General features: G+C 37.6%; 1 protein-coding gene across 3 annotated transcripts; it reads left to right on the top strand.

Annotated features, from left to right (window-relative positions):
- The first annotated feature begins 468 nt into the window (after positions 1-468).
- LOC117331293 lies at positions 469-21,706 on the top strand. Of its 3 annotated transcripts, XM_033889910.1 has the most exons (8): positions 469-756; positions 5,886-5,928; positions 11,658-11,815; positions 12,056-12,103; positions 16,359-16,464; positions 17,985-18,257; positions 19,574-19,666; positions 20,347-21,706. In XM_033889910.1, the coding sequence occupies exons 1-8, from the start codon at positions 667-669 to the stop codon at positions 20,892-20,894; spliced, it is 1,359 nt and encodes a 452-aa protein (XP_033745801.1). In that variant the 5' UTR covers positions 469-666; the 3' UTR covers positions 20,895-21,706. The 3 variants fall into 3 exon arrangements, with proteins under 3 accessions (XP_033745801.1, XP_033745802.1, XP_033745800.1); XM_033889911.1 differs by lacking the exon at positions 469-756 and having other exon boundaries at positions 4,585-5,928; positions 18,135-18,257; XM_033889909.1 differs by lacking the exon at positions 469-756 and having other exon boundaries at positions 4,585-5,928.
- The last annotated feature ends 3,067 nt before the right edge of the window (positions 21,707-24,773 follow it).

Genomic DNA, 24,773 nt, shown 5'->3' with positions numbered 1-24,773 from the left:
TGTACCACATCGGCGTTCTTAAAAATGAACGTTTCAATGGCGCAGTGATATACATTATCGAATTATAACTATTTTCTCTATTATTGTAACTACATTTAGGCGTACTTTTCTTTCGTTATACACTGTAGATGTCCCTACTTGTCAGCCATGTTTATAAAGTGGTGTATCGATATGTCAAGGGTAATAGAGTTGTGGTTGGTTATTTATAAAAGGATGTAATCGTTTCTGTTTTGTCCCAATACTCGGCCCACGGGTCAAATAAATTGCAGTTATATCACAACAACCTAATTTCCATTTCAAATTAATTGACGAGAGTTACGCGAGTCTATTGACTACATTTAAAAGTTTCTCGACAAATATATCAGTTGGAACTGAACCACCATGATAATAATGCTATCAAAATGCCTTTGAATGATGTCATCAATCATCATGCGTAAAATAGTGTTTTTTCATGTAACAGTCTCAAGTCTCTTGGGTGAAACGGGACGACAAGACCTTTAAATGCAACACGGGACGCATGTGATAGTTTCACAGAGTGGTTATTGGATAGATATTTATAGTTTGTACCAACACGCCCATGAGTTGTGTTGATATGGATTCCGTTAGAAAGTATTTACATTCAATGTGAACGAGTGTGTATGTATACGTGTAACGCCAAGAACGGACATGGATACAATGTTTGTGTTTTATTGTTTCGTAATTTTGTTTGTTATGGAAGCCAGTTGTTTACGAGATGATTGGATTTGCCAGAATACTGTAAGTATGAACACACTTCTGATGGCGTAAATAGCACCGTACCGTGGTGATGCAATATATATATATGTCCACGTGGTGTCAAGAACTAAGGTAGGTGGGCGCTCTCTCCCCTTTTGATCTAAGTTGACCAGCACAGATACTTTCATATGACATCTAATCACCAATTACCTCGTTATCTTGACAATAGTAAAAAAATCCATTTTCATATCAATTTTAATACATTATTTAACAGCATGAGATAAAACGTTTGCGTTTCTGACTATGTAATTGATATATGTGTTTAATAGCATGTTTCCCTCTGAAACCATCTGCACATATTTTCGTACACTAGTAAACACACCTTACTGCCACCCAAATACTACGCATATTTGTTTATCACGAATCAGATAACCTAGATGTTGTAACCGGATCTTGAATTGGACTTTGGTATGTCTTGCTGTTTTACGACACCTTCCTGACTCCTTTTGTTCATAGTTTGATAAACCTGTGTACTACAGGTATAAACACAGTCACCATCCGTGATAACCTGTGTACTAAATGTATAAACACAGTCACCATACGTGATAACCTGTGTACTAAATGTATAAACACAGTCACCATCCGTGATAACCTGTGTACTACAGGTATAAACACAGTCACCATCCGTGGTAACCTGTGTACTACAGGTATAAACACAGTCACCATCCGTGATAACCTGTGTACTACAGGTATAAACACAGTCACCATCCGTGGTAACCTGTGTACTACAGGTATAAACACAGTCACCATCCGTGATAACCTGTGTACTACAGGTATAAACACAGTCACCATCCGTGATAACCTGTGTACTACAGGTATAAACACAGTCACCATCCGTGGTAACCTGTGTACTACATGTATAAACACAGTCACCATCCGTGATAACCTGTGTACTACAGGTATAAACACAGTCACCATCCGTGATAACCTGTGTACTACAGGTATAAACACGGTCACCATCCGTGATAACCTGTGTACTACAGGTATCAACACGGTCACCATCCTTGAAAACTTGTGTACTACAGGTATAAACACAGTCACCATCCGTGATAACCTGTGTACTACAGGTATAAACACAGTCACCATCCGTGATAACCTGTGTACTACAGGTATAAACACAGTCACCATCCGTGATAACCTGTGTACTACAGGTATAAACACAGTCACCATCCGTGATAACCTGTGTACTACAGGTATAAACACGGTCACCATCCGTGATAACCTGTGTACTACAGGTATAAACACAGTCACCATCCGTGATAACCTGTGTACTACAGGTATAAACACAGTCACCATCCGTGATAACCTGTGTACTACATGCATAAACACAGTCACCATCCGTGATAACCTGTGTACTACAGGTATAAACACAGTCACCATCCGTGATAACCTGTGTACTACAGGTATAAACACAGTCACCATCCGTGATAACCTGTGTACTACATGTATAAACACAGTCACCATCCGTGATAACCTGTGTACTACATGTATAAACACAGTCACCATCCGTGATAACCTGTGTACTACAGGTATAAACACAGTCACCATCCGTGATAACCTGTGTACTACCTGTATACAAACAGTCACCATTCGTGATAACCTGTGTTCTACAGGTATAAACAAAGTCACCATCCGTGATAACCTGTGTACTACAGGTATAAACACAGTCACCATCCGTGATAACCCGTGTACTACAGATATAAACACAGTCACCATCCGTGATAACCTGTGTACTACATGTATAAACACTGTCACCATCCGTGATAACCTGTGTACTACAGGTATAAACACAGTCACCATCCGTGATAACCTGTGTACTACAGGTATAAACACAGTCACCATCCGTGATAACCTGTGTACTACATGTATAAAAACAGTCACCATCCGTGATAACCTGTGTACTACAGGTATAAACACAGTCACCATCCGTGATAACATGTGTACTACAGGTATAAACACAGTCACCATCCGTGATAACCCGTGTACTACAGATATAAACACAGTCACCATCCGTGATAACCTGTGTACTACAGGTATAAACACAGTGACCATCCGTGATAACCTGTGTACTACAGGTATAAACACAGTCACCATCCGTGATAACCTGTGTACTACATGTATAAACACAGTCACCATCCGTGATAACCTGTGTACTACATGTATAAACACAGTCACCATCCGTGATAACCTGTGTACTACAGGTATAAACACAGTCACCATCCGTGATAACCTGTGTACTACAGGTATAAACACAGTCACCATCCGTGATAACCTGTGTACTACATGTATACAAACAGTCACCATCCGTGATAACCTGTGTACTACAGGTATAAACACAGTCACCATCCGTGATAACCTGTGTACTACAGGTATAAACACAGTCACCATCCGTGATAACCTGTGTACTACAGGTATAACCACAGTCACCATCCGTGATAACCTGTGTACTACAGGTATAAACACAGTCACCATCCGTGATAACCTGTGTACTACAGGTATAAACACAGTCACCATCCGTGATAACCTGTGTACTACAGGTATAAACACAGTCACCATCCGTGATAACCTGTGTACTAAATGTATAAAAACAGTCACCATCCGTGATAACCTGTGTACTACAGGTATAAACACAGTCACCATCCGTGATAACATGTGTACTACATGTATAAACACTGTCACCATCCGTGATAACCTGTGTACTACAGGTATAAAAACAGTCACCATCCGTGATAACCTGTGTACTACAGGTATAAACACAGTCACCATCCGTGATAACCTGTGTACTAAATGTATAAACACAGTCACCATCCGTGGTAACCTGTGTACTACAGGTATAAACACAGTCACCATCCGTGATAACCTGTGTACTACAGGTATAAACACAGTCACCATCCGTGATAACCTGTGTACTAAATGTATAAACACAGTCACCATCCGTGGTAACCTGTGTACCACAGGTATAAACACAGTCACCATCAGTGATAACCTGTGTACTACAGGTATAAACACAGTCACCATCCGTGATAACCTGTGTACTACATGTATAAACACAGTCACCATCCGTGATAACCTGTGTACTAAATGTATAAACACAGTCACCATACGTGATAACCTGTGTACTAAATGTATAAACACAGTCACCATACGTGATAACCTGTGTACTACAGGTATAAACACAGTCACCATCCGTGGTAACCTGTGTACTAAATGTATAAAAACAGTCACCATCCGTGATAACCTGTGTACTAAATGTATAAAAACAGTCACCATCCGTGATAACCTGTGTACTATAGGTATAAACACAGTCACCATCCGTGATAACCTGTGTACTACATGTATAAACACTGTCACCATCCGTGATAACCTGTGTACTACAGGTATAAAAACAGTCACCATCCGTGATAACCTGTGTACTACAGGTATAAACACAGTGACCATCCGTGATAACCTGTGTACTAAATGTATAAACACAGTCACCATCCGTGGTAACCTGTGTACTACAGGTATAAACACAGTCACCATCCGTGATAACCTGTGTACTACAGGTATAAACACAGTCACCATCCGTGATAACCTGTGTACTACAGGTATAAACACAGTGACCATCCGTGATAACCCGTGTACTACAGGTATAAACACAGTCACCATCCGTGATAACCCGTGTACTACAGGTATAAACACAGTCACCATCCTTGATAACCTGTGTACTACAGGTATAAACACAGTCACCCTCCGTGATAACCCGTGTACTACAGGTATAAACACAGTCACCATCCGTGATAACCTGTGTACTACATGTATAAACACTGTCACCATCCGTGATAACCTGTGTACTACAGGTATAAACACAGTCACCATCCGTGATAACCTGTGTACTACAGGTATAAACACAGTCACCATCCGTGATAACATGTGTACTACAGGTATAAACACAGTCACCATCCGTGATAACCTGTGTACTACAGGTATAAACAGTTTCAATCCGCACGAAATTTAACATTAATGTGGTTAAAAACGTGTCATATGAATAGAAACTTAAGATTGCTATCCTGGAGTTAAGTTTCCTCCTGTTCCAATCACAATGCTTGGGCTACAGACTGTCCATTGGTATAGATAAGCTGCCCCTTTCAGACTGACGAGGAGGGCTTGTTTTATAGAGAACCACGTACATTTTATATTCTATAGTGTTTTTGTGGTTTTATTGTTATCAGTGCCACAGACTGTTTGCAATCTCAACATCTCTAGTCCTTGTATTGCAAGAACTGTATAGTGTGAGTCACAATAATATTTAATAATATCTAATGATTATTTTAATCACAAATCATTGTTAATCACGAAAATAATAATAATGATAAAAAAAATAATGGGAAAGAAAAAGATTTTCAGGAATATTGACTCAATTAAAATCAAACGTGTTGATTTACCAGGTTTCCAGACACATGATAGTTCACCATAGCTACTCTCAGTGATTGTTTTTGTGCAGTGCTAACACGGCTTAGTAATATTGTACCACAGTGGTAACACGCTTACCTTTTACTTTGGCGGCCGGGGTTCGACTCCTCGATCGGATGTGAAGAGGTATGGGGTCAACTGCCTGGGTTCTCCGGTTTTCTTCCACAGTTAGACCATAAGCGCGCTTCAATTCGGGTCAAAAAGCGTGATTAATATAGGTTGATATCATTTGTTTTACAATTGTTGTAAAATAAACAAAGTTGACATTTTTACTTCTATGGATCGTCTAGGTTAGGATATAACACCGATGGGAGGTAGCGATCAGGGGAGTTTTGTGAAATTGTAATTTAACTTTGCTGTTAGACGTTATTGTTTAATCTACGTTAGGACACATTTCGAACAAGATGAAAGGAGTTTTAAGACAAAATATTTTTTGATATTTTCATATTTCTAAACAATTGATAAGTTTCGATTGTTTCTTGACATTAAGTATTGATCGGACATGTTTTAGACTGTTTGACAAATTCCAATACTTAGTTCAGATATATTATCATAACTGTGGCATGGGTATGGGATTGATAGGTTGTGAATGTATCTTATCTTGTATCCTTCTTGTCTGTGATGCAAGACAGAACAACACTTTCTACCTGTCTTTACAGACGCGGGATTGTGCCTCGCCTTCCACACCCTGTCAGTGTAAAGGTAAGTACATGTTTTATTATTACTTTAGATTATTTACTAAATGAATCATTTCTCCATGTTTGATATCATAGTAGCTAGACTAAATACCACAAGTTACTCTCTAATGTCAATACCCATGTTAATATACGTAAAACCAAGATTTAAAACAATAAAATGTTAATATTTTACAGTTGAAATACGAGTGCGTGAGTTATCGACATCGACATGTTCATTAATGTTACTGAAGGCCCATCCATTAATGTTACTGAAGGCTCATCCATTAATGTTACTGAAGGTCCATCCATTAATGTTACTGAAGGCCCGTCCATTAATGTTACTGAAGGCCCATCCATTAATGTTACTGAAGGCCCATCCATTTATGTTACTGAAGGCCCATCCATTAATGTTACTGAAGGCCCATCCATTAATGTTACTGAAGGCCCGTCCATTAATGTTACTGAAGGCCCATCCATTAATGTTACTGAAGGCCCATCCATTAATGTTACTGAAGGCCCATCCATTAATGTTACTGAAGGCCCATCCATTAATGTTACTGAAGGCCCATCCATTAATGTCACTGAAGGCCCGTCCATTAATGTTACTGAAGGCCCATCCATTAATGTTACTGAAGGCCCATCCATTAATGTTACTGAAGGCCCATCCATTAATGTTACTGAAGGCCCGTCCATTAATGTTACTGAAGGCCCGTCCATTAATGTTACTGAAGGCCCATCCATTAATGTTACTGAAGGCCCATCCATTAATGTTACTGAAGGCCCATCCATTAATGTCACTGAAGGCTCATCCATTAATGTTACTGAAGGCCCATCCATTAATGTTACTGAAGGCCCATCCATTAATGTTACTGAAGGCCCGTCCATTAATGTTACTGAAGGCCCGTCCATTAATGTTACTGAAGGCCCATCCATTAATGTTACTGAAGGCCCATCCATTAATGTTACTGAAGGCCCATCCATTAATGTTACTGAAGGCCCATCCATTAATGTTACTGAAGGCCCATCCATTAATGTTACTGAAGGCCCATCCATTAACGTTACTGAAGGCCCATCCATTAACGTTACTGAAGGCCCATCCATTAATGTTACTGAAGGCCCATCCATTAATGTTAGTGAAGGCCCGTCCATTAATGTTACTGAAGGCCCGTCCATTAATGTTACTGAAGGCCCATCCATTAATGTTACTGAAGGCCCATCCATTAATGTTACTGAAGGCCCATCCATTAATGTTACTGAAGGCCCGTCCATTAATGTTACTGAAGGCTCATCCATTAATGTTACTGAAGGCCCATCCATTAATGTTACTGAAGGCCCATCCATTAATGTTACTGAAGGCCCATCCATTAATGTTACTGAAGGCCCATCCATTAACGTTACTGAAGGCCCATCCATTAACGTTACTGAAGGCCCATCCATTAATGTTACTGAAGGCCCATCCATTAATGTTACTGAAGGCCCATCCATTAATGTTACTGAAGGCCCATCCATTAATGTTACTGAAGGCCCGTCCATTAATGTTACTGAAGGCCCGTCCATTAATGTTACTGAAGGCCCATCCATTAATGTTACTGAAGGCCCATCCATTAATGTTACTGAAGGCTCATCCATTAATGTTACTGAAGGCCCATCCATTAATGTTACTGAAGGCCCATCCATTAATGTTAGTGAAGGCCCATCCATTAATGTTACTGAAGGCCCATCCATTAATGTTACTGAAGGCCCATCCATTAATGTTACTGAAGGCCCATCCATTAATGTTACTGAAGGCCCATCCATTAATGTTACTGAAGGCCCATCCATTAATGTTACTGAAGGCCCATCCATTAATGTTACTGAAGGCTCATCCATTAATGTTACTGAAGGCCCATCCATTAATGTTACTGAAGGCCCATCCATTAATGTTACTGAAGGCTCATCCATTAATGTTACTGAAGGCCCATCCATTAATGTTACTGAAGGCCCATCCATTAATGTTACTGAAGGCTCATCCATTAATGTTACTGAAGGCCCGTCCATTAATGTTACTGAAGGCCCGTCCATTAATGTTACTGAAGGCTCATCCATTAATGTTACTGAAGGCCCATCCATTAATGTTACTGAAGGCCCATCCATTAATGTTACTGAAGGCCCATCCATTAATGTTACTGAAGGCCCATCCATTAATGTTACTGAAGGCCCATCCATTAATGTTACTGAAGACCCATCCAATAATGTTACTGAAGGCCCGTCCATTAATGTTAGTGAAGGCCCATCCATTAATGTTACTGAAGGCTCATCCATTAATGTTACTGAAGGCCCATCCATTAATGTTACTGAAGGCCCATCCATTAATGTTACTGAAGACCCATCCAATAATGTTACTGAAGGCCCGTCCATTAATGTTAGTGAAGGCCCATCCATTAATGTTACTGAAGGCCCATCCATTAATGTTACTGAAGGCCCATCCATTAATGTTACTGAAGGCCCATCCATTAATGTTACTGAAGGCCCATCCATTAATATTACTGAAGGCTCATCCATTTAGAAAAACAATGTTTAGTTTTAAAAAAAAAACCACCAATGTCCATACATTTGAAAAATTATTCATGTAATCTACCAAGATGTTGGTCTGGGCATGCCGTTTCTCAAAATCATAATAATGTGATGTTGATACTGACATTTTGTAGTAAGACGTAGAACGGAACAGTTACAAGTCACACAAATAATAAAACCCGAAAAAACTCACGCCGTTATAAACACTAATGTCTGTAGCACACAATAGGAGCATTTGGTTTTACTGGTTTTTACTTTATATACATAAGGACTCTGATTTTGTATTGACCTTGAATGTAAATCGCGGCTGTGAATAAAATTACAAATACAATGCATAAAGGAAAGCATTTCAATAATAAATATGTTCATATGGAATAATCTGATCACAGTAAGAACTTCAAACAGATTAATTTACAAAGATTGTTGTTCTCTTGGACAACACCTCGATGATAACGTCTATCCCTTTCCTCATTTGATTTAACCGGTAAGCATTTATGTGATATAAGTGAAGCAAAACACATTTCTTCCACATAGTTTAGGCCTAGGCTACATTCGTGTTGATGTGGAGAATATGTGTGTTCATGTCCTGACACATTATACCTGCTGTATACGTTTGTGAAAATCGGTGCAAAGAAATGTTTATCAGTGGGCGACGGCGGTGTCGGAATTCTGCAAATACTGATACAAGCCTGGACGCTTTTTTCGTCTACTTGGTATGTACGTGTCTTTATACACGTGTACCGCTGACGTCATATATTAAATATCTTGTAGTTCTTCCAATATATTGTATAATCGCGTTGATGAACGTTATTAATACGAGGGCTGATTTATTTGTTGTGAGCCTCTTATTGAATGATTTGAATATTGCCGGACATATTGCTTATTTTTCAACATAATTCCCCTGAGTATCTATACACTTTTGCCAGCGGTGTTTGAGGCCCTCGATGCCACTTTTGAAGAACTCTTTTTTTTGGCTGTTTAGAAAGTCATTTACTGCATGTATGACACGATCATCGGACTGAAAGTAGGTGCCTGAAATAGCTGTATTCATTTTTGTAAATATATTAAAGTCTGATGGAAAGAAATCAGGTAAATAAGGCGGATGCTAAATCAATTTAAAGCATTTATCGTGAATCGCAGCCATGGAAATGACAGACTTCTGAACAGGAGCATTGTCCTGATGGAATAACACATCTTTAGTGAGCTTTCCGCGGCGCATAAGTTTAATATTTTCCCATAACTGCATTAGAAGTGAAGCATAGTTTGTGTCATTGATTATTTGTCCCTTTTGGAGATAATCTATCAGCAGAATAGCATCTGCATCCCAGAAAACCGAGACAATAACTTTCCCAGTGGATTTAACAGTCTTTGCCGTCTTTGGCGGGGAGAACCAGGGTGCTTCCGATAGTTGTTTGAACTCTGGGGTAAAATGGTGGACTCATGTTTCATCCATAGTGACAAATGTCTGAAGAAAGTTGGCAGAATTTTCCTCAAAAAGGTTAAGATTAGCACGCGATGATATGATAATACGCCCCTGGTGTGCTTCTGATCAACAGTCAGCAGTCTTTGTACCCATCGGACCGAAAGCTTTCTCATCGCAAGATCCTCGGTCAGAATGAAATGTTCTCTTTTCCTAGAAATGCCAACTCCACTGGCTGTATATCGTTATCTGACTCGTCTGTCAGTCATAACAATATCCTGAATTGTATTGACTATTTGTGGGGTTGCAACATTGACACGCCTTCCAGGACGGAGGTCATCCTCAAGGCTCTTTGGGTTTTGCTTAAATTCTGCCACCTACCATTGCACTGTACTACGAAGGGACAACTTTCCCTAGTGATGCTACCATATCATTATGGATATCCTTAGGGGTTAACCCCTTTTTACGCAAATATGGGATCACTGCTCTTTCACCGATTTAATCCTTTTTGAAAAAGCCGTTTGTTTTGTTTTCTTTAGAGTGCTTCCTGGTCGGTATAAACTAAACAAATGAGAACAGTACTTGGGTACACGGTGCTTTATGGTCAGAGAATAGTAGGACTTCAAAAGAACATCCTTGAGTACCTCCTTCAGAATGAAGCTCACACCATATCAATCAGCCCTCGTAGATACTAGAGTATCATTATCGTCGTACGATCATAGATCGATGAAGCTGCCAGAAGTGAACACTCATGACGGAACAGACAGTTGTTTACAGATTGAGTGTTGTTCTCGGCCTGATGCAGTATTAGAATATCATTCCAAAAAAGTGGAATGCAACAGTTCAGTATTGTGCAATCTGAACACGTGCGTATATGTATTTTGTGAGACTGCGCTAAGTTCTTGTTAAATCTCCTTGTGTGATAGTCCGGAACGTTTGCCGATTTATAGTGCTACCTCAATGAAGCATACTGCCTTGGGACACCCCACACGCTCACATTATACTGACAACGGGCAAACCAGTCGTCCCAAAATGCTGAGCGCATAGCAGGAGTAGCAACTTTCATTTTTAAAGACTCTGTTATGTCCATATAACAGAACATTAAGCCTTCCTCAAAGGGGCGAACGCTCAACTAAAGGCATTAGAGGAGGAAAGATGTTAAAAAAGAAGAAATAAGATAACAACCCAGATTGAGTCGTCTTTACGAACATTTACACCCTACGTGCAGGGCAGGTGATATACAATGTCGATTCTGTAATAACATATATACATGTACATTTACTGACTGTAAATTTGATTTGCTATTATGTTAACACATTTTGTCTGTGTACAAGGCATTTTTAAAAATGATACAAAGCGTACACATTTAATGCAACCTTGCCCTCTTTTTGCCCAAAATGACACGTAAACATCGAGCTTATTGACTGAAATAAACTATAAACGTCATTTGTGAAAATAAGGTTATATAGATTTCTTGTTCAAATTGAAAGACTGATCAAATAGAGTTTTATAGGTTAAACGATTTTAGATTAATATGTATTTGAGTAGTTGGTATGACTCCAAATGTCACACTACCGCGGAAAAAAGTTGTTTTGGTATGTAATTATATCTTCCAATAACCGTTATTACGATTCATAGAATAGTTTCAGAGTCCAAATGTACAGAAAAAAATAATCTCACGCAGTTCACAATATCTTATAATTTATTCTAATAAAACAACGAATGTACACTAATGTTGATAGTATAAATCTAGTAAATATTCTTAATTATTATTTTATCAGATTATCACAGAATGGCCACGATATGCTACCGAGTGGACATAAGTGCCGATCTATTTATTGTGGATGTATCCTCCAATGAACGGGCAGATTTCATTATACGGGTTTACTACGATTACTATGGCGACCGCACTTTAGTTTCAAGATTGAAAAGGAAACCAGTAAGTGTATAAGTACTCGTTATCTATGATAGTTGAAATTAAAAAATGTTCTGTGTATTGTTCGGTATTGTTTGTATTCTATCACGTCATTGTGTCTCAGGGTAATGTAATACTAATCTTTGAAATTGTTGGGTATTCGATCTATTTTCAATACGTTATTTTGTTTAAGTGTACCTATCACTACAATGCTACCGTCATATTATTTATTAAGTATATACAACAGTATGTATATATTTTCAGGTCTCCTGTCGCCTGTCAAACTTACCAGAGAGAAACTACACTATATTGGTATGCTATAACAATATACTCGTATGATATATCACTACACGTATATCAGATAATGCTATAATTGCATGATATAGCAATATCTCTAAATGATATAACACTATTCTTATATGATATAACATTATATCTATAGGATATAATATGACACTATCAGTGTGATATAACAGACGTTGACACAAAGCAACAAGTCAGTTCTAGTTCTCCCACAGAATACCTCTTCTGTTATGAAGTAGAAAATCGCTAAAACTCATGTTAAATTTTTTTTTTCAATTGTATCACGTGATTCCTGAAAAAAGTTGTATCGACCCGACATGCAAAAGAAGTCTGGAGAGAAAGTGGTTGACTTGGTGTTTCTATTGCAAGAAAATGAAACATAGACAACACAAATACTTTCGAATATCTTAAAGTCATTCTATATAAATGAATAAGTTTCCTTAAGTCCTTGAATTCACGGAACGTCTGTATAATGCCCTTAATATCACTGACGAGTGCTGGCATGACGACACAACTACATGATGACCCTAATCATCACTGAGGAGTGCTAGAATGCCTCAACAGCTACATGCCCTAAACATCATGAAGAGGTCTAGAGGGACGAAAGAGCTGCACGATATCATATATATCACTGACGAGTGCTAGAAGACGGCAACAGCTGTATTATTTACCTTACATTTCTTATGAGTTTTAGAACAATGAAACAGCTTCATGATCTCTTTAATACCATTGACGAGTGCCAGAAGAGCGAAACACATGAATAAAGTCCTTTCCATTACCAATGAGTCTAAGAAGGACGAAACATCTGCATGGTGTACTTAAAATCATTGACCAATGCTAAAAGGATAAGGCAATTGTATGGCCTCTTTAAAATCACTGACAGTATGATGTCTTTCGCATCACCAACGGGTCTTAAATAGCCAAAACAGCTGCATGATGTTCTTCATATCACTGACGAATGGCGGAAGGACGAAACAGCTGCATGATGTTCCCTGAAATCACTGACGAGTGCTAGGAGGACGAAAACGCTACATCATATACTTAATATCACTGACAAATACTAGATGGGATACACATACGGTGTTTCACCCTTTACCTACACTACGGCATGTGCGTACAAGATGTTCCATTGTTACACACTCTCCAGAATAGGCATACGATATGTTCACCCTTTACACACAGCAGAATGCACATATGATATGTTCACCCTTTACACACCACAGAATACACATATGATATGTTCATCCTTTACACACAGCAGAATACACATACGATATGTTAACCCTTTACACACCACAGAATACACATATGATATGTTCACCCTTTACACACAGCAGAATACACATAAGATATGGTCACCCTTTACACACAGCAGGATACACATACGATATGGTCAACCTTTACACACAGCGAAATACACATACGAAACAATTATTACATTTCATCAGTGCAATAAAGAAAAAAAATATCAAATCAATAAAGATTTTTTTTCATGCAGTATACATGTAACTTACTGTACCAGTGTGAAACAATGCGTACAATTGACCAATCAGAAAGCTCAATACAATTGTTCCCGAATCATATCGGTATTGTTAGCTTTCTCAAACATTCCATACAATTGTTTTCTAAGAATTTACATGTGCAACTGTAATAAGAAAAACATTCAATAACGATTTTGTTTATTTGTGCAGATTATATCATCGTTATATAGAGGTTACACAACGAGTGGTTGTTGGATATGGAATTTATTTCACACGAGTAAGTTATTTTTTAAAAGTTACAAAAGACACCAGCTTTAGCGAGTGTTTTTTGCAACTTTTAAAAAATGACTTACTCGTGTGAAATAAATTCCATATCCAACAATTTCGAGTCATGTGACCTGTTTCTACCACAATAATATCGGCTTGAATCAAAGGGAAACGTGGCCAAGTATAATTTCGCGTATGCAAATAAAGTGTACCGGTGACGTCCGGGACCCGGTGATGTGACGTCTTTAGATTATTGATGACGTCAATAACAATTGCAGCTTGGGTCAAAGTTCACCGTGTTATCTAATCGAAATGCGTACAGAGTCTGAGAGTTGAATAACACAGGGTATTGTGGTAGAAATATCAGCTACACGATTTTCAACCTTGAGATATTTTGCTACCCTGCTGCCGATGTTATCACGTCGTTTTACTTAAACTGTTACCTATTAACCTTTATTAGGCTATACATTAATGTCATCTGTACACCACCTAAGATATTTTCTAATGAATACCAACAGGCCTTCGGCGAATGACATATCGTCCAAAGGGAACATTAACACAAACATTAAGATGTTGTTTATCTACTTAACGTTCGGAACTGTCCCCTGTCTATATGGAATAAATTATAATTCACTTGTGTCTCGATAGAGCTATGGTTTGCCTCGAAAATTAGATAATTTGTTATGTTTTTATTAGTACCTGACCAATACTTTATATATTTATATATATATGGATGTATTTACTTTAACCACTATTATACTCGGCACGACGCGGAATGTATCTATAACTAACGTGTTCCTTACATATCTTATATATCAATTACTCATGTCATAACTATTCAGTTCATCAGAGACGACAGTTTATGTTGTCAGAGAACTGGTTATTAAACAGGATGTACACTGATTTACGGGTGCATTTGAATGACGTGTTCGTGCAATATCTGGGACGTTAATTACCGGGCAAAATTATCACCACTTACACAGATGGCTGTTTATCAAACAACATATGGTCACCGAAAAAACAACATGTTATTTCCGATATTCAGAGTGTCGTAATTTATTATTTAATAACTAATCGACAGTACCATTAAATCTATTACGAGAATGGATTTTTTTAATTAGAAGGTTCTCTTGACAAACGAACAGATCGCAGGATTACACAGCCTCGCAGAATGACAAATTTTGCATAAAATGTACGAATATGATGTTGGACGTACCATAATTGTCTAATGTGTTAGAGTGTGGATACTTTTTATCTCTATATTGCTGTTCACTAATTTCATTGTTCGTCTTGTAATCAGAGAAAGCTTTTAATAATGCTGTTGTAACCATTAGCCACCGAATCTAAAAGGGACACGCCTGTGTTCTAAATGGATAAAAGCTTCCTGACAACGTGTCAAATAAACCTAGGAAAGTGTTATGTTTTCAATAACATACTAATGTTCGAAATTTCCATACTCCGAGACCACATTAAACCTGAAGTCTTTTACGCGATTAGCCTGTAGACTAAGTCGTTGCGTGCATGACATACTCTCACTCTCATGTAGAGACCAACCAACCGATTAATTTTACATAGAATTTTTGGAGTACATCATTAAAATTCTTTAATTCAATATGGCAAATATGGTTTATAACAAAAGTTGATATAACACGTAATCAAAAAAAAAAAGTTGGGTACTTCAGCTTAGATTTTGTCCAGTGTAGCCATTTTGAAAATGGGTGAATTTCGCAGGAAAAATTCTCAAAAATCTTAACAGATTACCTGTTAATTATTATGGAAAAAATTTCAATCGAAATTTATATCAACATTTCTTATGGATAGTTACCTATCAGGCTACATATCTATTTTGTTATTTCATAACATACTGGCCAATCAGTGGCTGCCAGACATTTTATCCCTAGCTCAACTTTCTATACACAGGGGATGTTTCAAAAGTCTATTTTTTCAATTGGTTGGTTGATCCCTGTACAACATAGATGATGAACAACGTATTTTGCACAAGATATTTCAGATAAGACAGGCACAGGTTTTGCTCATTTCATTTTAGCCAAAGGAAATTCAGTTTCGAGCCCGGATGATGAAATTTCATGTCACAGTTTATATTTTCCTAAAAGATGAGCAATAAAAACAAATAAAAAGGTTCGTCACAGCTGCCGACATCTATATGACATCTTATGAGGTGACATAAGTGTCCATCCGAAAGTAATTTTAACCATCGCTTACAATATAACAATACCACCAATGGTTAATGAACATAAAGAAAAACAATGACTTAGATATTTTTGTTTACTTCCAATCATATTACCACAACAAATAATGTGTACATTGTAAATAATAACATATATGTCTATCACGAACATTTTGGTATTATACATTATGAAAAGAATTAAAGAAGGATAAACATGAATTTTAACGCAATTTACTAAATCTTAAAAGCCTTATTCTGGATTTAATTGACATGCAAGAATCTTTGTCTGGCTTTATCAATCCCTTATGACCTTGATTGTATGATTCAGGTTCACACTACGACACGAAATAACAAGGACGAGTGTTACTGTGGTGGCTTGATGGACCGCTGGTGTGATGCTTGTAGTATCCAAGTCACCAATGTCAGTTACTCAGGTACGTATGTGTCATAGGTACAAAACACTAGTGTGACACCTGTAGTATCCAAGTCACCAATATCAGTTACTCAGGTACGTTTGTGTTATAGGAACAAAACACTAGTGTGACACCTGTAGTATCCAAGTCACCAATGTCAGTTACTCAGGTACGTTTGTGTTATAGGAACAAAACACTAGTGTGACACCTGTAGTATCCAAGTCACCAATGTCAGTTACTCAGGTACGTTTGTGTTATAGGAACAAAACACTAGTGTGACACCTGTAGTATCCAAGTCACCAATGTCAGTTACTCAGGTACGTTTGTGTTATAGGAACAAAACACTAGTGTGACACCTGTAGTATCCAAGTCACCAATATCTGTTACTCAGGTACGTATGTGTTATAGGAACAAAACACTGGTGTATTCCGTGTAAGTGTTTTATCCGACAGCCTAAATGCATATGATACATTTCTGAGAATATAACAACGCGATGTAAGGTGAGTAAATAATAAAGGCTGTTACAAAACTGACATATGATGCGCTCAAAAATATAATAAATTGACATAAAAAATGAACTTTAATAACATGAGACTTTAAATAAATGCAATATAATCATCTTCCTTATCTGGTTTATACCTTGTATTGTCGATAATGTATTAGTCAGCAATAACGTCGATTGCACCTGAGGATAAGATACCTAGCACAAAAGCTCAGATATAAACCAGCAAGGACGCTTTATTTCACTGACACTCACCTTTCATCTTTTTTTTTACTCACACGAATAGACAATGCACAAACAGGTAACCCATCCGCAATACCAAATATGATGACTCCGCTATAGACGGTGTTCACTATGTACAGAACAACGCATTAACACTTTACGTAATCGTTAAGTGCCTAGATCATAGGTTCGAAGGTTGTAGATTGATGAAGACCATCGGGAGATTTGATTATCGACATCATCATCTCATTTGGAAATAGTCCATTTCCTTATACGTTATGACGTCAGACGTGATGACATATCAAGTGGTTACATTGTCACCACCTTAATTCTCGTTTGTGGGTTAATCCGGATTTGACCTGTATTTGTATGGCGAGTGTCGACACTAAAGACGCATGTTTTTTTCCGAAGCATCCAATGGTCTTAGTGTCCTTCTTATTTCTAAGACGTTTCGTTATTTTTTCAGTATTCTTTGCTGTTTTTCGCATCCTTTAGTTTTTCGACCTTTATTTAGTAAATCATTTAAGGAAACATGTCATATTTAACTATTTTAATCATCATAATTTGTGCATTGTTACCGGTATCTTGGAATTTCGCTAGATACAAACAAAATGAATGTCGTTCATATGATGTTCAAAACACACTCTTTTGAGCTGTGAATCCTCTAATGGTTACTTTGATTGTGTACAATGTGTTAAGACTTTTTATATTATTACTCGAAATCGAAAGCTAAGTGGCTGTAATACACATGGGTGGAATTATTTTGTAATCTAAAAACTCTTGTGTACGTTTTGGCTTATTATTTTATGTTTTGTAGAAACCTGGACCGCCTCCTCTAGAACCCAAACCCCGGTGTCCTCGTCGACACTGATAGTTGCCACTGTACCAGAAAGAGCCCCAAAACAGCACAAAAAAGAATCGACAACTGACACTACTGAAAAATCCACTTTTTCTTCTTCGCATTCAGGCGACCCCCTCCCGACAGTCGTACAACCTTCAGACGAATCGCCCTATGCACCGGTGGTGATAGCCATGTCTAGCTGTGTCGTTCTGGTTCTTGTGTTGATTTTGTTCATCCAACAATGCAAAGGTAAGTAACAGGTAAACTAAACCATTCATTACAAGTAATGATTTGCATTTCTGATTTAAGGATATCAGATAAAGAATGAGGTTCAAATTAGAAGAAAAGAAATTAAATTCGGATGCAAATTTTCAAAAAAAAAAAAAATGGATGACTATTCGGTGTCTCACATTTGTCTTCGATAATAGTACATGTCGCCAGGAACAAAAGTACAGGGCTAGGATTAGCACTAGAAGGCCCGTACCTTGAGGCTCGGGTGTTTCTATAATTCTATGATACGTGTATCACATCACGTATCCATATGGACCACTATAATGAAACAAAAGAATCTAAGAATCTTCAAAAATGAGGTTTCTCCCAGAAGGAAAATTTCGGACATAGATATGACCATTGAATAAAAACCCCACCTTATACTTTTATTTGGCACGTTGTGAGAAAGCGTTTATCCAATCAGAATACAGTCGAGTACCTTTTGGTATCAGTATCGCCATTGTAAATGCTCCAGTTGACAGAGAGAAATTTTATCAGAACAAATTCAGGTTGTTATCAAAGAATAAACAGGAACCTAGAACAGCAATAACAAATGACAATGGGTAAATCAAAACCGACCGTCGTATCTTACATGATCACATTAGTCTACTGAATGGCCAGGTTTATTAACACATTCAAATACACAGTAAGCAGTTATTGTATTAGTGGTTTAATATTCGCCATCTTGTTCTTTGAACAAAAAACATCGAACCCACACTAAGGGAGGATTGAATTGGTTTTAATTTACCAGCGACATGTGGCAAGAGCGGTTTAAGTTGAAATAAAAGGGAGGTTTTTTAGAACCGGTCCGAAACAAAACCCAGTTTCAATTTCGCCAATCAGAAGTCACTTCACATTGTTTATTTCAATCAATCAGGAAGCTACAGTTGTTTAATTGTACATGTTTGATAAACACAGTTATGCCTAATTGGTAAGAAATCGGATACGCCGTGTTTAACAGAAGGCTTAATTTGTTCAGTGAACAATACTGATTTTAGAAGACTTAATTTGATCAGTGAACATTACTGATTTTACTTCTCGTCCAGGCTGAATATCAATAGCACATAACAGTTTTAATGTTTCCGCAGTCGTGCAATAATAACACCTATATATGCATCAAACAAGGACCTAGACCGCATATTGTTAATTACATCAAGTCTACCGTCATGTGATTATGATTACATGCTAATATCAATAATAAAAATAAGTTAATTTCAGGACGAAACACATCTCCGTAGAGTGTTTTATAAGCTTGTTGGTTTGTTGATTATTGTTTTTATAATTTCTCTCTTCAGGAAAGCTTCACATGTGTTCGCATACTAAGGCAAGCCAACAGACACCTTCGTCAAAACAGGAAATCCTGTTACACCCCGAAAGTCCCCTCACGGGTGAGTGTTATTTCCAATGCTACACCCCGAAAGTTACCTCACGGTTGAGAGTCCATTTCTAATGTTACATCACGAGAGTTACCTCACGGTTGAGAGTCCATTTCTAATGCTACATCACGAGAGTTCTCTCACGGTTGAGGGTTCATTCACATTGCACATTTTCCCATTGGTATATGTTTATACTAGGTTGTCGTTGTTAGATTATTGTTTGTTTAAAAAAAATCATACCAAAAAAATATATATAGATTTAGATGGTTTTTTTCATATACCTGATAGAAAAACAAATACATGTAATTTATTTCTGTGCTTAATCAATGGCTAAATACCGGGGTCAGCGCGTTGACGTACGATACATACGATTTCAAATCCCATCGTTTATGATCTAGTTTAAATTTAAACCATCAACGCTCCAACAACCTTTGTTATCCTAGAGCGAACTTTTAACATAGTAAACAAAATCCTTCTGTATTGGGTTGACAGGAAAAGCAGGCATTCCAAACGTATATGTTTTATATGTCTTTAGTATTAAATTATTATTGGTAGTAGTAGAACCCGTTCATGTCTACGGTGATTTCGATCAAATATTATAAATCATCTATGAATGACAGGAGCATGGAGTGTTTGTTTTATAAATATTTCAAATCTGATATTAAGCTGTTTTAATTTTTCTAATTTTGCAGAAAAATCCGTTATACTTTCAACAAAATTGTCGGGAAAAGACTCTTCCGAAGACGTTCTGGATTCCGGATTCCAAAGCAAGTCAGCCTGTCAGTGTTCGATATTGTATAACGCGTACAATGGGGACGACATGGACTCTGTCTACGACGAAAAATGGGGTGCCTTCTCTATTCCAAAACCTGTTACGTATGAGCTGGGGCAAAACGACAAATCCGAAAACAGCCAAAGAAAGGGTTCTAATCCGAGGAAAAAGGACAAGGTGACTGGGCCGGTACATGCAATACCTCATTCGATGCCTTCTAATTTGTACTTCAGTCCACCGGAGGATCAGAGTTTGGCTTTATCAGAGGAAATGTTCAGAATTAACGGCGCATATATGAAAAGCATTAAAGTGGAACCAATCCAACAACTTCCGACAATCAGGCCAGATGATATGGTTAGGTCGTGCCAGGTGTGTCAAAGAAATCATGCAAAGGAACGCTTTCCAGATCCAGGACATGCACCTCCTTCGACTTTTGACATACTAAGCCTAGGAGGCAAAAGCGTATAGTGAGAATCATTCTAGTGTCAAATATCTCCAACGAGAGAAAACAATAAACCCATTATCTCGCAGTGTATACTCAAACGATGTATCCTCTTATTGGGAAGAGATACAGGAAATCTCTGTGTGTGGAAAGTAACATCACTGGATCGACTTACGACTAAAGCAATATGTGCGTATAACTATACGTGTATTGTTGTCAATAAACATTCGGTTTTATATCCAATTCAGACAGTCAGCATATGTATAGCTTTAAATATCTCGTGTACAATATACATATTTTATGACCGATAAAAATGTCTGATGTTATCCGATAACATGATGGCATTTATTGATATACAATCATACAAAATAACAAAATTCAAAGACAGTGTTACACTGTCGAGATGAGATATGCGAATATGAACGCATTTATGTATATATATACATTGCTATCTGGGTATTCATCTCATCTAATAGACAACTTGTCACTATGATCATGTAAGGATATTGGGCCGACCATCTGAACCGTTTTCTGTTTAAACTGCGGGTATATCTCGTTTTGCAAATAGGCGCCGTAGATCGTAAGCTCGAGGCCTGGTCATGGTTTCTTCCTTCGTCATTTGTGTTACTATGGTTACATATATTGCTGATCCTTCACTGGTGTCATATTCATCAGCATGATCTTCTTTCTTTTTTTTTTCTTGTCACAAGACACCTCGAAATATTGACAAACTACAGTTAACTGCTACGATGTGGTAAACTGCTAATATTATGATCATTTAATTTGTTACATCACAATAAAACTTTTTAAGTGAAATAAATTGATATAACTAATCACTCGGTATATACTATGTACTTTCTCCACTTCAGTTGATAGGCACCATTATTGGAAGGGGGGGGGGGGGGGGGGCAATTGTTCCTACAGCCAGAATAATTATCAAGATATAAGAAGATATACTGCTAGCTGTGGTTCATTATTATTTTCAGTGACCCACTGAGATGTCCACGCTCACTATTAGAACATATATATCCATGATATTGTCAGTGCAATCATGGAAAGTAATTTCCTTCAAAAGTAACTTGAATATGTAAAATGAAGGATTGCTGCTACACAAACATGAATACCTGAATGTAAAAAAACTGTGAATTTGTAAATGGTGTTTGATGGATGAAGCTAAGTAATTAGTGTCATAAATTAGGTTCAGCTAGAATTATCGTGTTGGTAAAAATATTGGAAATCTAGTAAAAATATTGCTATGATTTATATACATTTGTATATCTACTTTTGGTATTTGTCGACAATAATTACCCCCTGGTAATTATTAACATTGTTGACATTTAGCCACTAATAATTTTGAATCAGGGGAAGTAAATCAAACTGGCTGGTCCTTGACGGAAATCCGGAATGATAAAATCCGACCTAACAACTAATCTGGTCGCTTATTTAATGATCAGCTTCCGATATGCGCTCTCGCAGTTAAAGCAAACAAGACAAAAATGGCGTAGCAGAAAGAATACATTTGATGCAGTAACGAAAAACGTATGATAAAATAATAAAGACAATGTTCGAATGACGCTCAGGCGCACGTTATTTAATAATGCACACAGTGTTCACTAAGACAAACATTGTTCACTAAGGCACACATTGTTCACTAAGGCACACGTTGTTCACTAAGGCACACATTGTTCACTAAGGCACAAGTTGTTCACTAAGACACACATTGTTCACTAAGACACATATTGTTTACTAAGACAGACAGCGTTCACTAAGACACACATTGTTCACTAAGACACACAGCGTTCACTAAGGCAAACACTGTTTACTAAGGCACACATTGTTTACTAAGGCACACGTTGTTCACTAAGACACACATTGTTCACTAAGGCACACATTGTTCACTAAGGCACACGTTGTTCACTAAGGCACACGTTGTTCACTAAGGCACACATTGTTTACTAAGGCACACGTTGTTCACTAAGACACACAGCGTTCACTAAGGCAAACACTGTTTACTAAGGCACACATTGTTTATAAGGCACACATTATACATTAAGATATGAAAATGGGATAATTGTTATATCGCAATGAGTCGTTAATATACTATTTTCGACAATAATGTTAAAGGGGATTCTAAAGATATATTTCTTCATACATTTGGTTACATACATATGAAAGTCAAATGTCAAACACAGTCTTTTTTCTCTCCTAATCGGCTATGCCTAATCTTCTCAATGGGTGGCGAATCAAACTGTGAATATTCATCAGGTAAAACAACCAACGGAGGTTCAGATAGAACACACTTGCAGTAAGCGGTCGAAGGGAGACAAATTCCGAAAAAATATATAATACATTACTTCTCACGAAAATACAAACCGCTTCCTTAGGTATTCTAGCATATCCCCTTCAAATCTTATATACATTCTTTTCTTTGTAGCTTGGGCTAACTTATATAGCCTTTTCCTATCAACTAATATTTTATGATAATAGTCAGCGTTTTTATAATTATAAAATAAATATTTAAATTGAAACCACGGTTTGTCCTCGCACACGTGTTCGGTGGTCGTGCCCTATTGCACCTTTGGTATGTAGATCGCACGTGTGAGTAGGCTGATTAAATGGGCGTATCGTCCGGTTCAATTCGTCGGTAAAGCGACTTACACAAGATTCGATTGAATACCTGTTACCTGTCGTCGAGGTCTTCTCTAGACATTTCGCCTCTCTGACCCATCACAATATGTGTTTCCGGTTCCGGTTGATTTTGATAGCAGTCTGGGCAGAATTTGATGTTCTTATTTTTCCATAATTTGTTTAGGGTTGATTTAAATTGGTTTAGGGTGACGGATAACACCACTTCCTTTGACAAACTATTCCAATGGTTGACAATTCTTTAAGAGAAGGACAGTTTCTTGGTATTTAGTCTGCAGTGTTCTCTGGTAAGTTTTTTTTAGGGACCCCTGGTTGTGTATCCCTCTCGCATTTTGATTAATTTGTCCTTGTCACATTGACTTCAATCATGTCTATTCTAAGGCGCCTGCATTGGAGTGATGGTAGTCCAAGGTGGACGAGTCTTACTTGATAGCTGTTTTTCCTAATTAATCTAGAAAGATTGGTGGCACGTCTCTGGACATTCTCTATGAGCTGGGCGTCTTTTTTTGTTAATGACCGACCATACTGGTAAGGCGTATTCTAAATGTGGTCGTACCAGTGATTTATTTAAGTTTTGGACTGTTGTTTTTGTCATTTACCGGAAAGTTCTTTTGATAACTTTGACTGACACCTGGATGTGTGGCAAGAATTTTAAGTTTTTGTTCATCATGACTCCCAGATCTTTCTCTTCATTAAGTTCATCAATTTGTTTTGCTATTCCTGACGACTCCATAGTGTAGGTTTTACTCACTGATGGGCCTAGGCGCATATATTTGCATTTTGAAGGGTTAAATAGAAGTTGCTAATTGTGAGACCATTGGATCAAGTTGTTTATATTGCACTGGAAAATTTCTTCGTCATCTTTATTGTTTACACAACCATATAAGTTTGTGTCGATAGCGAAGATCTATTTTGCATTTTCGACTACTTCTGGCAAGTCGTTTATATAGACGAGGAAGAGACCTGGGCCTAATACACTCCCTTGTGGTGAACCACTTGTTACTCCTGACCAGTTAGAACTTTTTTTTTTCCATTTAGGGCCACTCTTTGTTTGCGTTCAGTTAGAAAGTCTTTAATTCACTCAAGGAGATTCCCTTTAATTCCATATCCAGCTAGTTTTCTTAGAAGTCTTTCGTGAGGGACCGAGTCAAAGGTTTTTTGAAAGTCAAGGTACAGCACATCAGTATTGTTTTTTCTTGTCCAACTCCTCTGTCCAGGTATTAATAACATCAATACGTTGGGTGACACATGAATGACCT

Source organism: Pecten maximus, chromosome 7 (genome assembly GCF_902652985.1).
Source record: "Pecten maximus chromosome 7, xPecMax1.1, whole genome shotgun sequence".
NCBI classification, from domain to species: Eukaryota; Metazoa; Mollusca; class Bivalvia; order Pectinida; family Pectinidae; genus Pecten; species Pecten maximus.
The sequence above is the reverse complement of the archived record's forward strand: the minus strand, read 5'-3'. Positions and strand labels throughout refer to the sequence as shown.